We start from the raw sequence: 14,718 nt of genomic DNA, 5'->3' as shown, positions 1-14,718 counted from the left end.
TCCTTTTGTAGTTAAGAAATATATGTGGCGAGATACTTTGAAACTAGGCAAGTTAAACTTTTACCCCCTAATTTTAGCATTCATCAAAGGATCCTGCCTGGAGCCGTTATTCCTGTGGTTTTCTAATGGTGATTTTTCTATTTCCTTCATTCAGCCTACAATTATTAGTTGGAATTCTTCTGTAAGAGTTGTTCCTTCTACTTTCACGTATTTATTTGGTCATTTTTTAATAACAATACAGACTCGTGGATATTTACTTGATTCTTTGGGTTATAATCCAATACTATCCTTATTTTTTTTTTAACATCTTTATTGGAGTATAATTGCTTTGCAATGTTGTGTTAGTTTCTGCTGTATAACAAAGTGAATCAGCTATACATATACATATATCCCCATATCCCCTCCCTCTTGCATCTCCCTCCCACCCTCCCTATCCCACCCCTCTAGGTGGTCACAGAGTACCAAGCTGATCTCCCTGTGCTATGCGGCTGCTTCCCGCTAGCTATCTATTTTACGTTTGGTAGTGTATATATGTCCATGCCACTCTCTCACTTCGTCCCAGCTTCTCCATAGTGACTGTATCAATTTACATTCCCACCAACAGTGCAAGAGGGTTCCCTTTTCTCCACACCCTCTCCAGCATTTATTGTTTGTAGATTTTCTGATGATGGCCATTCTGACCTCTCACAGGGTTTTGATGAGGATTAGGTGAGTTCACATAAAGCACTTAGAACAGTGCCAGCACACTGGTACAGAGCAGCAGTGTTGTATGATGGGTGGAGGGCGGGTGGTAGGTGGAGCCCCACTTTTCCTGCCTCCCCCACTCCCCACCCCATCAACTGTCCTGCCCGCTCTCTCCAGCTCTCTCTCCTCATCATAGACATAAGATCTCAGTAGTCACAGTAGATGGAGGACAAGGGAACAGATGGGAGAAGTGCTTGAGGATGACTACGCAGGAACTGGAGACCGGTTGGGTGCTGGAGGTGGGGGGCAAGAGAGAGGAAGGAGATGAGAGTGATGCCTGGTTTGGGGCTGGGACAATGGGGGGCTGATGGTGCTAATCCCGCAATGGGGGGCACTGGAGGAGGGCAGTTCTTTTGTGGTGCGCAGGCTCCAGGGTGTGTGGGCTCTGTAGTTTGTGGCACAAGGGCTCTCTAGTTGAGGTGTGCAAGCTCAGTAGTTGTGGCGCACGGGCTTAATTGCCCCGCGGCATGTGGGATCTTAGTTCCCTGACCAGGCATCGAACCCACATCCCCTGCATTGTAAGGCGGATTCTTTACCACTGGACCACCAGGGAAGTCCTGGAGGGCAGTTCTAAGGAGGAAAGGAACCATTTCTTGTTGGATGTGAACTCAGGCAACAAGTGTTCCCTGAGCACACACTTCACCCCAGAGCTTGTATCAGGTAACAGGCGCCCAAGGAGAAAGGCTCAGTTTGTGTCCTCAAGGAAGCCGCTAGTGGGATAGGATACGGGAGGCAGATGCATAAGCACATGGGGGCACTAAGGTTTCCATGTTCAGGGCTCCCAGGGCCCCAGAGAAGGGGGCAGTCAGCCTAGGTGAGGCCTGGAGACACTGTCAAACATGCCTTCAGGGGGGCTGAGTTTTGGATGGAGCTGTACACGGTGAGCTGGGGCTAGAGTGGAGGTGAGAGCCCCGGCAGAAGGGCATCCTGCCTGCACAGAGGGGACAAAACAGCCTGGGTCATTCCGTGAATGATGGGCAGCTCGGTTAGAAGCCGGCTGGTGTAAGAATGTGGGCTAGAGGGTAGGCAGGTGTGAATGAGGCCCCAGAGGCAAACAGGGCCTGAGGTACCCCTTGGGCCAGGGAGTAATTATTCTTACTTCCTCGGATCCCTGAGGAATACTCTCTGGGGCGGATGGCAGAAGGCCTGAGCCACCGGGACCCCATCATGAAGGTGCTGTCCATCAGAGGCCTGGTCATCCTGGCCCGAAGGACTGAGAAGGTAAGTGGAAGGTAGGGGAGAGCCCACCCAGCCAGGCCCCTGACAGGAGGAAGGATGGAGCTTGGCCATCCTTGACTCTCCAATGCTGCTGGCTGGATACAGAGCTCATGTCTGTCTCTGCCTCAGTTATCCCATCTGTAAAATGGGTATCACTTAATAATTCCCTCTATACTTTATTCTCTAGAAAATAGTTTCTAAATTCAGATTTTTCACAATGACCCTAAAGGCAGTGTGTATAGGAGGGGTGGGGATGGCAGTAATTATTCCTATTTTACAGATTAGGAAACTGAGTCCCAGATTGTTGATATATCATTAGCGTTTTTAAAAGTGCTGTGTTTTTCTCTACCAGGCACTGTTGTTGCAGCTTAGGATTTAGAGGGACAAAGGGACAGGATATAGACTCAGAAAGCTAACTAACAACGCATGGTATCATCTATATAGTGCCAAGAAGTGGGGGAGACAACAAAGGGCCTCAGGTATCCAGGCTAGGAAGGAGTCAGTGAGGCCAAAGAGGGCTTTGGGGACAGCAGGAGCTTGAGTGAGGGCATGCCAGGCAGGTGGGACAACATAAGCAAAGGCCTGGAGGTGGGACTTGCTTGACCAAGTTCATCTCAGTGAATCAGAGGCTGGGTCTCCCGCCTGTTAGCACAGATAGGAGCCCCCATCCCAAATGCTCCTTCTCCACAGACCACCAAGGTGCAGGCCCTCCTGCCCTCCATGGTGAAGGGTCTGAAGAGTATGGATGGGCTGCTGGTGGTGGAAGCGGTCCACAACATCAAGATCATCTTCAAGGGGCAGGACCGGAAGCTGATGGACAGCTCGGTCTATGCGGAGATGCTGCAGATCCTGCTGCCACACTTCAGTGATGTAAGGAATCCCATGGGGGTAGGAGGATGGGGTGGGGCGGCACCTGGAGGGCAGTTCTTTACTGCTCTGGGTGTTGCAGTAGCTCCCACGGCCTGTTGGGACCTGGGCAAGGCCGAGTCAGCCCAGGGGAAGGGGCACTAGTCCCAACTGGTCCTCGTCTCTTTGTAACTGGTTTGCACAGAGAACGCTCCTTTTCTAATTAGTTCTCACAGAGGGAGGTCTTTTTGCGTCATCAAGTTTCTCCAGAGACTTGCCTCACTGTGATTGGTCCACCTAGAGGGGTCACTGTTTTTTGATTGGTCGCAGTAGAGGGGGGCATTTTCCCACTTGGCACGAAGGCACATTTTAGGCTAGTGGGGGCCCTGGCTGGGAAGAGTGGGCAGAGCTCCAGACCTAGGCTTTGCTGAGGGAGACGCCAGCCCCAGATCAGCCCACCAGGTGGCCTTCACTGTTTTCCGTCTCTGTGTGACTTGCGCCTGGAGGGGCCCTCAGAATGAGTGGAAGGGAGGCCATGTGCCTCCATGGGGGGCACAGAGGCCCAGGCAGCCTCCTGGAAGATGGAGCATGCCTGAGCCTCTGGATCTGCCCCAGTCACGAGAGGACGTGCGCTCCTCCTGCATCAATCTGTACGGCAAGGTGGTCCAGAAGCTGCGCTCGCCTCGCACCCCGGCCATGGAGGAGAAGCTGATCAGCACCTTGGTGCCCCTGCTGCTGACCATGCAAGAGGGCAATGCCAAGGTGAGCCAGGTGAGTGTGCACGGCCCTGAGCCCTGAGGGTGCACCCCTCTTTACAGAACCGAACCTAGAATCACAGATGATCCATCACCGGACAGTTTATTTATGTCTGGCCAAGTCTGTTTACCAAAGGTACCCATGTCAGTATTTCTCTTCAAAACAGCCAACTTCACTTGTATGTTTCGAATAGGAATTGCTTTTCCAAAATCCAGTTTCATACGGTTTTTTTTTTTTTGGAACACGTTCCGGCTATCCTGGAATTCCACAGCTCTGGTGTTCTCTTCCTGTTGGCCCCCAGAAATGTGTGAAGACCCTGTTCCACTGTTCTTGCTTCATGGCTTGGGAATTGCCAAAAAGAGCTTACAGTCGGAAGCCCTGGGACAACCAGCAGCAGATGGTGGCCAAAATTTGCAAGTACCTTGTGAGTGCTTCCAAGATTACAGTGGGTCCTTATGAGTATGTTGGAGGTGGCAGTTTCTTTCCTTGCCTCTTTCTTCTTTTTACATTTGCATCCTTACTGACAATGCCATTACCACCTACAAGTCGTTGGCTCCTGGAAGTTCATCTTTGTCTCCGATTCCTCTCTCCACTTCTGGTGTTCCCTCTCCATGGCTTACCGACATCTCCCCCAATGAACCACACACACCTTAAGCTCAGCATCTGTCTTCTGAACTTATGCCCATCCCATGTCAGTTCCGCTCTGTCCCTCTAGATCCCCAAAAGCTGAAACCTAAAACTCTCTGAGGCTTATTCTTCTCCCTCACCTTCACCTTTGATCAATCTTAAATGTCCTTAATACCTCTGAATCTGTCTTTCCCTCCCCCTCCCCACTGTCATTACCCTTCGTTCAGGTCATGGATGTCTCTCAGCAGGGCCATTGGTCCAGCCATCCAGTGGGTCCCCAAGCCTTGAATCTCATTCCCTCCAGTCCACTCCCCATTCAGGCCACCAAAATGGTCTGGTTAAAACACAGTCTGTCTATATTATATCCCTGCTTGAAGGGCTCCATTGGCTCCCTTTTCTACAACAGTAATTCCCAGTGTGTATTCTTTGCAACACCCGTCCTACAAGATATGCCCCACAGGGGAGAAAAGAAGTTCCAAGACAAATAAGTTTGGGAAATACTGCATCGTCATCTTCCTCTTGGAGATTTGCAGTGCCATCGGTACATTAAAGCTCTGAGATGTTCTGTGCTGAGGAAATGTTTCATGGTTAATTCATGGTTTCCCAAAGTTATTTAACCACAGAACTCCCTTTCGAGATAACACCTGAGAACATCCTGCAGTAGGAGAGAGCCATATACACAGTGAAATTCTGCACTGCAGGATGCAGCCTGGTTCCTCCACATACAATTTGGGAGGCTTTGCCTTCTAGTCCCATCTACCTTCCCTGTTGTTATGGGCCGCGTTCCCCACGATGCAGGCTCTGAGGCAGAGACTGGCATGCAGGAGGTTTATTAGGGAGCGCCCTTGGGATCAGTCCCTGTGGAAGGAAGGGCAGAGAGCAGCAGTGGCAGAGGGAGAGTCAAGCTGCAGTGTAGGTTCAGGGGAAGTCTCAGCCAACACTATGCTGAGATTCCTCACATTGGACCTAGGGGTCAGGTTTCCATATAGACCGAGCTGTCCGTCAGTTTCCGGTTCTGTCCCTTGAAGAAGGTCTTGAGGTTGTGGATTGCCTTGTCATTGGATGCCAGCCAGCCTGGGAAGGGACATGACTTTGGGCCAGCAGTTCTCTTCCACCAAAGCAATCTGTACCTGGGGGAATAAATCCTTTACACCCTAAGGGAGATCTGGCTGGGGCCTACAGCATCCCCATTCTCCCACTGACCTAACCAAAATATACAAAGTAACACATTGTTACTTTGCAACAATAACCCTTATCAACAATGCTCAAAACCTCTGCAATCCAGTGCCTAATATTTTACCTCATTTTACAGAGGGAAAAAGGCCTGGAGGAAGTGTTTGACCAGGGTCGCTAATTCAAATACTTACCATGATCTGTGACTGCGCAGATAATAAGTGATGTGGAGGTGGTAGGGCTGTGACAGCCTGGAGCGCCCAGGCTCTGGTGTTTTGTTTTGTTTTTTTTTCTTTTTTTAAAGCATTGGTTTTTTTTTTTTTTTTCCTTTTTAAAAAAACATTTATTTATTTATTTATTTAGACTGTGCCAGGTCTGAGTTGCGGCACGCGAAGTGTTAGTTGCAGCATGCGAAATCTTCGTTGTGGTATGCAGGATCTTTTAGTTGTGGCATGCGGGCTCATAGTTGCGGTATGCGGGCTTCTTAGTTGTGGCATGCAAACTCTTAGTTGCGGCATGCATGTGGAATCTAGTTCCCCAACCAGGGTACGAACCCGGGCCCCCTGCATTGGGAGTGCAGAGTCTTACCCACTGGACCACCAGGGAAGTCCCCCCAGGCTCTGTTGAAAGCACGAGTGGAGAGCTCCAGCTCCAGCTCACCATGCAGCCCACTCTCACCAGGGCCTCCAGTTTCACAAGAAAATCTAGATTTTTGGCTCACGGGCCCAGCCGCTCCGCGGCACGTGGGATCCTCCCAGACCGGGGCGCGAACCCGGTTCCCCTGCATCGGCAGGCGGACGCGCAACCACTGCGCCACCAGGGAAGCCCTAGATTTTTATAAGACATTAATTAACAATCAATTTAGCTTATTTAAAACACTGTGCTGGCCGCTGCCCTGCCAGCCACTTGCGGCCTGTGGGCTGCCAGCTTGTGACCTCTGCATTAAACCCTTCCGGATGTTCAGTCTCTTCTTTGCTCTCCAGGCATCAGCAGCTCCGCTCATATGAAGGTCAACCTCTAGCCTTAGCTTTAAGAAGGGGTCCGTAACCTAGTCATTCATTCATCCAACACTTTCTGGGCACCTGTGCCATGCCAAGCTCTGTCCAGGGTACTGAGGACTCTGAGCTGAGTGAGCTGGCCCCTTCTTTTGGGGGAACACCAGATTCAGTGGGGGAGATAGGTATAAATAATCATAGGCCAATGTCATAGGTGCCACGACAAAGGCTGTGCAACATGCTATGGAAAGGTCAAGAGTGGTGGGATCAGCTTTGCCTGAGGCTTGTGGAAAGCTTTGGGGAGGAGCTGGTTGCTGAGCTGAGCGCCAAAGAATGAGAGGGAACTCATCAGGAAGGAAAGAGGGAAAGGCACTCCAGTCAGGAGCAATGGCTTGTACCAGGTACAGATCTGGGGAGAACTGGGCCACGACTGGGACCAGAGCATGGTGTGCATGGAGGTGGTGATGGAAGTTGAGACTGATTTGCCCACCAGGCCCAGGAGTGCGCTCCCTGACATGCAGATTGTCAACAGGAGAGTGATCAGATCAGACTTCTCTTCATCTCCCTCAACAGTCTCTTAGCAGATTGCCTGCCCCCTAGTTTCTACTTGATCACACCCAACCTGAACACCACTGTCAGACTATTTTGCCCAAAACATTGCTTTGTCATTGCCCTATTAAGAATGAGTGCTGGCTTCCTATTTTCTAATGCATAAGGAAGCCCTATTCCTATCTGGATTTTAAGGACTTTTAAGACCCTCCTAAGTCTCTAGTTTATTCCTCACTGCTCTGTAACTTGAATCCTTTACCTTGGTCAAACCTGTCTCCTTAGTCATGTCCCTCGCATGCCATGTCCATACTCAGCTCTGGCTGGACTTGCATTATATTTTATTTTTTAAAATAAATTTATTTATTTATTTTAAATTTATTTTTGGCTGTGTTGGGTCTTCGTTGCTGCATGTGGGCTTTCTCTAGTTGCGGCGAGCGGGGGCTACTCTTCGTTGCGGTGTGCGGGCTTCTCTTTGTGGTGGCTTCTCTTGCTGTGGAGCATGGGCTCTAGGCCCATGGGCTTTAGTAGTTGTGGCACATGGGCTCAGTAGTTGTGGCTCGAGGGCTCTAGAGCGCAGGCTCAGTAGTTGTGGTGCATGGGCTTAGTTGCTCTGCGGCATGTGGGATCTTCCCAGACCAGGGCTTGAACCCATGTCCCCTGCATTGGCAGGTGGATTCTTAACCACTGTGCCACCAGGGAAGTCCCTGGACTTGCGTTTTAGAACTTACCTTCCGGCTGTAGCAGGTGGGTGGATTGGAAGAAGAGACAACCAAGGCAGGAGGACCATTGAAATGACTGTTGCAATCAGCTAAGAGAACATGAGGCCTGGCCTCTGGGAGAGTCCAGACTGGGTAGCAGAGATGTTTAGGAGGCAAGGAGCCAGGACCCGACTGCCTGACATGGTCCCCATTCCTAGCTTTGGGAGGGGTGGATGGGTAGTCCCTCTGAGGGCCCAGCACTCTCAGGTTTCTCTTTGTCCCAGGTGGACACCCATCGAGACAGTGCCTTTGCGTTCCTCAGCCAGAGCCTGGAGTACACCAAGAGCTCCAGGGCCTCCCTCCGGAAGTCCTCGGTCATGTTCATAGGTAACCTGCCCTAGCAGAGCTAGTCCTACTGCTTTCTCCCCTTGGAAGGAAGCTGCGGCCCTTCTGGTACTGGGTGGATGCCTCCACTTGCGTGCAAGGCTTGGCCAGCAGACGGCCTTGGTATAAATTAGAAAGGTCTCCCCTCCTCTGAGATCGCTGTTTGGGAAGTGAGCCAAGGTCACAACCTTGGCTTCTGTACGCAGAAGCAGAAGTGCTGCTTCCCCGCTGAGTACGGTGGGGTCCAGGCCCAGCAGGAGTTTGCTGTTGACCTCGGCAGGAGGCGCCAAGCTGCACAGTGGAAAAGTGAACTAGGATCTCAGCTCCATGATCCCCTTTCTGTGTGACCCCAACTGAGTCATTTACTCCCACTGAGCCTCCTCTGTAAGATATGTAAGATCATCAGTAAGATGGGGATCAACTCCTACTTCATGGAGCGGATGAGAATATTTTTTGCATGTGTGAACACTGGCAGATAAAGCTGCTCCCTCAGTGTTAGTCACGTTCATCCTTCTTTTCCACAGTCCCGACCTCTGCCTTTCTGGGGGAAAAACCACAGACTGCCCTCGCGCAGAGTCCCCCCATAGGACCCTTCTGATCGCATGCTTTCTCCTCTCAGCTACTCCCCTCCCCTCCGCTCCCTGAAATATCCACACACCCTTCAAGGACCAGGAGACCCTACTGCAGAGAGGCTTGGAGAGGATGACGTTGCCAGCCCTCCACCTTGTAAAGCGATGTTTCTTTTAGTACCTTCGCCCAATTCACTTGCAGTTTTTCATCCATCCTGTCGTCCATGCATGCATTCATTGGCTTATGCCGCAATCATTGATTGATCCTCTACTCTGTGTCAGGCACTGCGCTTAGCCTAGAGAAACACAGAACTTTTCAGGAGGTGATGTTGATGTTTGGGGGTGGGGAGGTGTAGGGGTGGCTCTTAACGTGATCAGTTCCGGGACATGTGAGTGATGCCTAGGACAGGGGGCGGGGCGGGGGTGGGGCGGGCAATCCCTCAGGCTGTGGGGACCGGCTCAGGGACACCTTCTCACACAGAGTGACATTATTTCTTAAATTCTGACTTCTCTAAATCTTGCTCCAAATTAATCACTTCTAAAAATGTTGGTGTTTAACACCCTGGGAGTCTTCTCTGTGTCAGGGCCTGTGCTGGGAAAAGAAAGCTGGTAGCACCTGCATCTGCCCGCAGACAGCTCCTAGTGTGGTGTTTTGATTCCTAACCTCTTGTGGGTTATGGATCTTTTGTGAGACCCTGAAGAAAGTTATGAGCACTTTCCCTAGAAAAATGTATATAAGCATACACTCAGAGACTATCCTTCCTACTCCCCCATCCCCAGTGGATCTAAGCTGAAGAAACCCCTGGTCTGGTGGGAGAGGTTCAGGAATCACAAGTAAAATACAACACAGTATATACAGGTAGAGAGAAACTCAGCGAGTCTGGGAACCCAGAGAGGCAGTTAACTAGCTTGGGGGCAGGGTCGGGAAAAATTTCCTGGAGGAGCGACTGTGTTAAACGGAATATTCAAGGACAAATAGGAATTAGCCAGGCACAGAAGTGGGGGAAGGGCCTTTTGAGAGGTACGGCTCATTCAAGGATCCGCGGGTACTTTAGGAGCTGGGCATGCAGGCTGGGAGCAGGGTAGGGCTGAGCAGTGTGGCCGAGGAGCTGAGTCTCAGCCCCTCCCGGAGCCCCACCAACCACCTGCCTGGAAGGTATGCGAGGCACTTGGTACCCTTCCTGTTACTGTGGCTCAAACTCCCTGGAGGAGGGGGGTGCCGAGGCAGCACCTCCCTGAGTCTAAGGACACTAAGGACCAGCCTGGGGAAGAGACCACCTAGGACCACCTCTCAGAGTCAGCTTCAGCCCAGCTCCTGCCCATGTCCTGGTGCCACCCCTGCCTGCTGGACCTGCCACCTCTCCTAGGAATCTGTGTCGTAGGGAATCTGTCCCAGGTCAAGACAAAGTTCTCTTTTTGTGTCCTTACTTGTGGGGCTGGAAGAGGGTAGGGAGAGCTTTTCTGAGGGGGTCTGGTCCAAAGGTGGGGGTCGGAGTCAGGAGGTGGAGGCACTCACCTCTCGGATTATGCTCAAGGGTCCCTGGTCCCCTGCATGGAGAGCATCGTGACGGAAGATCATCTGAATGAAGTTAAAGCCGGTAAGTCCTGCCCTGTGCTGGTGAGGTTTCAGGGGCCAGTGAGGGAACGAGTAGGCTCACAGTGGGTAACGGGAAAGGGAAGGGCTATGTCCCAAGGCCAGGGGCTTCAGCTCAGTCCAGTTGTGCTAGTACTGACCCAGGCAAGTACATGTTAAGTACTGTGGAGTCACCAAGACACAGACACACAACCCCACCCTAGGGGAGCTTATGATCCAGGAAACGAGGCTCAGAAAATAAGACCAAAAACCATTTAGTGTAGAGCAAGTAGTTCAGTCTCTTAAAGGAGCACGTCCAGTTTGTAACTGCGGAAGCTGATGGGAGCATGAAGGTAGGCTGGGGTAGTCCAAGAAGGCTTCCTGGAGAACGCAGGTTTTGATTCAGGCTTCAAAAGGCATGAACAATTTGAAGAGCTGGGAGATGAGGGGATGCCGAGCAGAGTGTTTAAGCCAAGGCATGAAGGGCGAAGGATGAGGTGTGAGACTCATGCGGGGACCTGGTCTTAACAAGCGACTTCTCTCCTCCCCATAACTCGGCTCTGGAAAACTTGAGACACGACCCAGAAGCATCAGTGTGCATCTACGCGGCCCAGGCCCAGGACAACGTCCTGGCCAGCTGCTGGCGGAACTCTTGGCCACTGCCACGCGGGAACCCTTGGGTGTGTGACCCAGCTACCACGTACCGCTGGAGCCCTAGCTGTGAGAACCTGCCCACTTCCCACCAGCGGCGCTCCCAGACACTGGGTTCCTTGAAGATGTCCTTGAAGCAGTGATGCCCCTGAGCCCCCGGCCCTCCTCGGAGGTGGCCATGGTCCCAGCCATGCTCACTATAAATGCCACATGTTTTGCCTCTCCTCACGGAGTGTTTCCTATGAGATGAGCATGGCCTTCATCACTGAGTCAGTCAACATTTACAGATGCACATAGGCTGTCTCGTCCACATCTTATAAGTGGGGAGACTGAGGCTCAGAGAGGTGGTATGGCTTGCTCAAGGCCACACAGTAAGTCTGCTGGATATCTCAGGTTCCCCACCCTCACAGGGAGAGAAAAAGAACAAAAGGAGATGATGATTTGGGTAGCCTTTGGAGGAGGAAAAGAGAACCCCCTCCACCCCATGATATCACGCATATCCCAGAATCCTGATCTCTGAGTCCCACCCTCCAGTCTTTGCCCAGCAATTGGCCACCACTCATTCGGGCAATATTTATTGAGCACCTAACCTGGGCCAGGCCTGCTCTGGGTGCCAGAGGTATACAGATGTGAACGAGTCTCCGTCCCAGGCCCTGGGCAGTTCATAGTCTGATGCAGTGGTTCTCAACTGGGGGTGATTTTGGCCAGGTCTGAAGACATTTTTGGTCGTTACAACTTGGGGTGGGGATATTATTGTCGTTAGTGGGTAGAGGCCAGGGATGCTGCTAAACATCCTACAGTGCACGGGGCAGCCCCACAGCAAAGACCTGTCCGTCTCAAATTGTCAAAAGTGCTAAGGTGGAGAAACTTTGGCCTAACGGAAGTACCAGAGACAAATAAAGACACGAACAGCCCAGCAGGTCAATGCTGTGCTGAACGGCAGCATAGGGGCTGTGAAGTCCAGAGGAGGTACCTCAGCCAGCTGGGGGTCGGAGGGTCAGGGAAGGCTTCCCAGAGAAGAGACGTCCCCTCCAGGGGGTTTGGAAAGATGACCATATGACAGGCGTGTATGGAGAAGAGCAGGGCACATGGGACCAAGAACCAACTACAGATACGTAGGTGCCCTGGAGCCCAGAGTGGGAAGGAAGAGAGGAGGACAAGGGCTGGGTCAGTATGGCCTTGGAGCCTGTGTTAAGGAGGAAGACTTCAGAGTCTGGGAAGGCATGGTGGGAAGGGGAGAGGCAAGCAGTGGGGAGATGTGGGCAGATGTCTGCTTTAGAAAGCTCCCTCCTCATGTGCATACAGGCACTGCTGATAGGAGGGCAGATGGTAGCCATTCTGGACAGGAATCTGTTACTCTTCAGTCATATTAGGTTTATGCATGCCTGTAAACTCAGCAATTCCACTCGTGGGCACACATGTCAGGGAAATATTCCCATTGGTCCATAAGGGGAGATGTAGGAGGAAGTCTTAGTGTTATCTGTGGTACGAGGGAGAGGAGGCAGCCTGAGGATCCATCTTCGGGAAGCGGATGGGCACTTTGGAGTCCCACGCAGCAGCAGTTAGGGGCAGTAGGGGTGCATGTAGCACCATGGATGGGACCTAAAACCTAGTGCTGAGGGAAAAAAACTATATAAAACATATGCACAAAAGAAGTTGCATTTTGCAAGGACACTTACAAACTGAAAATATACATTAAAACACATGAGAGTGATAGGAGTGGGAAAGGAGGAGGGCTCTGGAGCACAAAAGGGAATAAATCAGAAAACAGAGAGGAAGAAGGCTCATGCAGGAATGGAGGGAAAGTGTTGGGTCGGGGGGCTGGACAAGAGCACAGACAGGGAGACCCGGCTAGAGGCTTTTGGGGCCTGGCAGGGGCCTGGGCTGCAGTGCAGGATGGAGAGGGTGACTGGACCTGTGGGAGACTGAGGAAGGAGAATTTTCAGAATCTGGTGGTTGACAGGAGGGAGAGTGAGACGTCAGGATGGTGCCCAGGATTCTAGGTGGATGACTAGGCGAATGGTGTCCCCCACTGAGTGTCCCTCAGGACCAGGAGCAGGTTTGGGGAGGGGTGAGTTCAGTCTGGACGTGGTGAACTTGAGGGGCTTGTCTGCCATGCTAGTAGAGACCGCCCCCAGGTGCTGGCTGCACGCGGGAGGGATCTGAGATGAAAACAGATTTGGGATTCATCTGTGCACAGGTGTGAGCTGAGATTCCCTGGATGAGTGTGCAGAGCAGGAAGAGATGTAAACCTGAGGGGCACCTACATTTAAGCTCCTCCTGGGGATGAGGAACCCATGAAGTTGACCACACAATCATCTTCCAATAAATGTAGGCCAGGGCCATCAGGATTCTGGGCCTGTGAGAGTAGGAAATGGGGTGGTCATTTTGCATAACCTTGTCCATTGCCAAGAATGTTCACGAGCATTGCCTCGTTTGAATCTCACAGTAGCCATATGAAATTAACGGGAAGGCAGGTTGGCTTCATTGCCCACGTTCTCCAGATGAGGACAGGGCTCAAAGACGGTGGGTGTTGTCCAATGTCATGCCAGGAAGCAATAGAAGTGTGGATCCCAAAGGCCTCCCAACTCCCATGCTTGAGCCCTTTCCACCTAGAGACACTGCTGTTTTCATTGGTCAGCATCCTGGTCTTGGTGGCCTTGACAAATAACAGCCACCTATTCTGGGTCTGGGTGGTCTTGAAGCACAAAGGAGTCTGATAGGCTCAATTATTGGCCAAGGCCCCCAAGTAGTCTCGAGTTGGAAGGGTCAAAGAGCACTTCCCTTCTCTGAACCTTCCCTACCATCACCTGTAAAATAAGTTCTTACAGGATTTTATAGGAATCAAATTTTAAAAAGGAAGCAAAAAGACTTTGTAGGCTCTGTATTCAAGAAGGGAAAATAAATGAAGAGAATAAAAGGGAATCCTTGGGCTTCCCTGGTGGGGCAGTGGTTGAGAATCTGCCTGCTAATGCAGGGGACACGGGTTCGAGCCCTGGTCTTGGAGGATCCCACATGCCATGGAGCAACTACGCCCGTGAGCCACAACTACTGAGCCTGCACGTCTGGAGCCTGTGCTCCGCAACAAGAGAGGCCGTGATAGTAAGAGGCCCGCGCACCGCGATGAAGCGTGGCCCCCGCTTGCCACAACTGGAGAAAGCCCTCGCACAGAAACAAAGACCCAATACAGCAAAAATAAATAAATAAATTAATAAAACTCCTACCCCCAGCATCTTCTTGAAAAAAAAAAAAAGAAAGGGAATCCTTAGGGAGCGGGCTAGAGGAGGAAGTGTGGAAAAGGAGGTTTGGATTTAGAGGAAAGGGAGCATTTGGACCAGGTGTTCTGCTGGGTGTGGGTGAGGTAGAAAGGAAAAGACACGGTCCTGGCCCTGGAAGGCTCCACGTGTCATCCTTAGCCCTGCTGTCTGTCTCATCCTCGTGTCAAATAATGAGCAAGCCTGTCAGCTCTGCTTCTGGGCTTCAGATCTCTTTTCTCCCCTGGCCTCTCACCAGCATTCTCCTTGTCAATCTCTTAATCCAGACTCCCCCATCAATCCTTCACCTGGAAACCCAGGCCTTCCTAAGACAAATTTGCCTGTAGGTGTGTCAGTGGCTCACTGTCCTCTGCAGGATAAAGGGCTACAGGGCAGTCAGGCCCTCTGGCCCCCACCCACCTTGCTGGCCTTCCTCTTAACTCTTGCGGTAGCCAGCATGCAGACTGTTGCCCACCCACACGTCTCTGCACATGGGCTCCCAACTGCCTAAAATGCCCAACTTCCCTTCAGCCCCCATCCATCTGCAGAGATAGTCCTCATCTCTGCTCCCAGGTCTGTGTCACCTCCTCTGTGAAACCTCCCTGAACCCCCCAGGGAACACCCACTCCTCTGCACCTCCACTGCGCAGGCGTGTGACCAGCCAGGGTTTAGATTGGTCTG

The 14,718-nt window shown here is 51.7% G+C and overlaps 1 protein-coding gene across 1 annotated transcript in view; it reads left to right on the top strand.

Annotated features, from left to right (window-relative positions):
- MROH7 (maestro heat like repeat family member 7) overlaps positions 1 to 10,985 on the top strand; it is a 51,713-nt gene extending 40,728 nt beyond the window's left edge. Inside the window, 7 exon segments of the mRNA XM_024119910.3 lie at positions 1,831 to 1,965; positions 2,653 to 2,832; positions 3,424 to 3,579; positions 3,866 to 3,988; positions 7,891 to 7,993; positions 10,095 to 10,154; positions 10,688 to 10,985. Coding sequence (XP_023975678.1) covers positions 1,831 to 1,965; positions 2,653 to 2,832; positions 3,424 to 3,579; positions 3,866 to 3,988; positions 7,891 to 7,993; positions 10,095 to 10,154; positions 10,688 to 10,926 — 996 coding nt within the window. The 3' untranslated portion in view covers positions 10,927 to 10,985.
- Positions 10,986 to 14,718: the final 3,733 nt, after the last annotated feature.

This window comes from Physeter macrocephalus, unplaced genomic scaffold (assembly GCF_002837175.3).
Source record: "Physeter macrocephalus isolate SW-GA unplaced genomic scaffold, ASM283717v5 random_156, whole genome shotgun sequence".
Classification (NCBI taxonomy): Eukaryota; Metazoa; Chordata; class Mammalia; order Artiodactyla; family Physeteridae; genus Physeter; species Physeter macrocephalus.
This window is presented reverse-complemented; position numbering and strand designations above follow the sequence as displayed.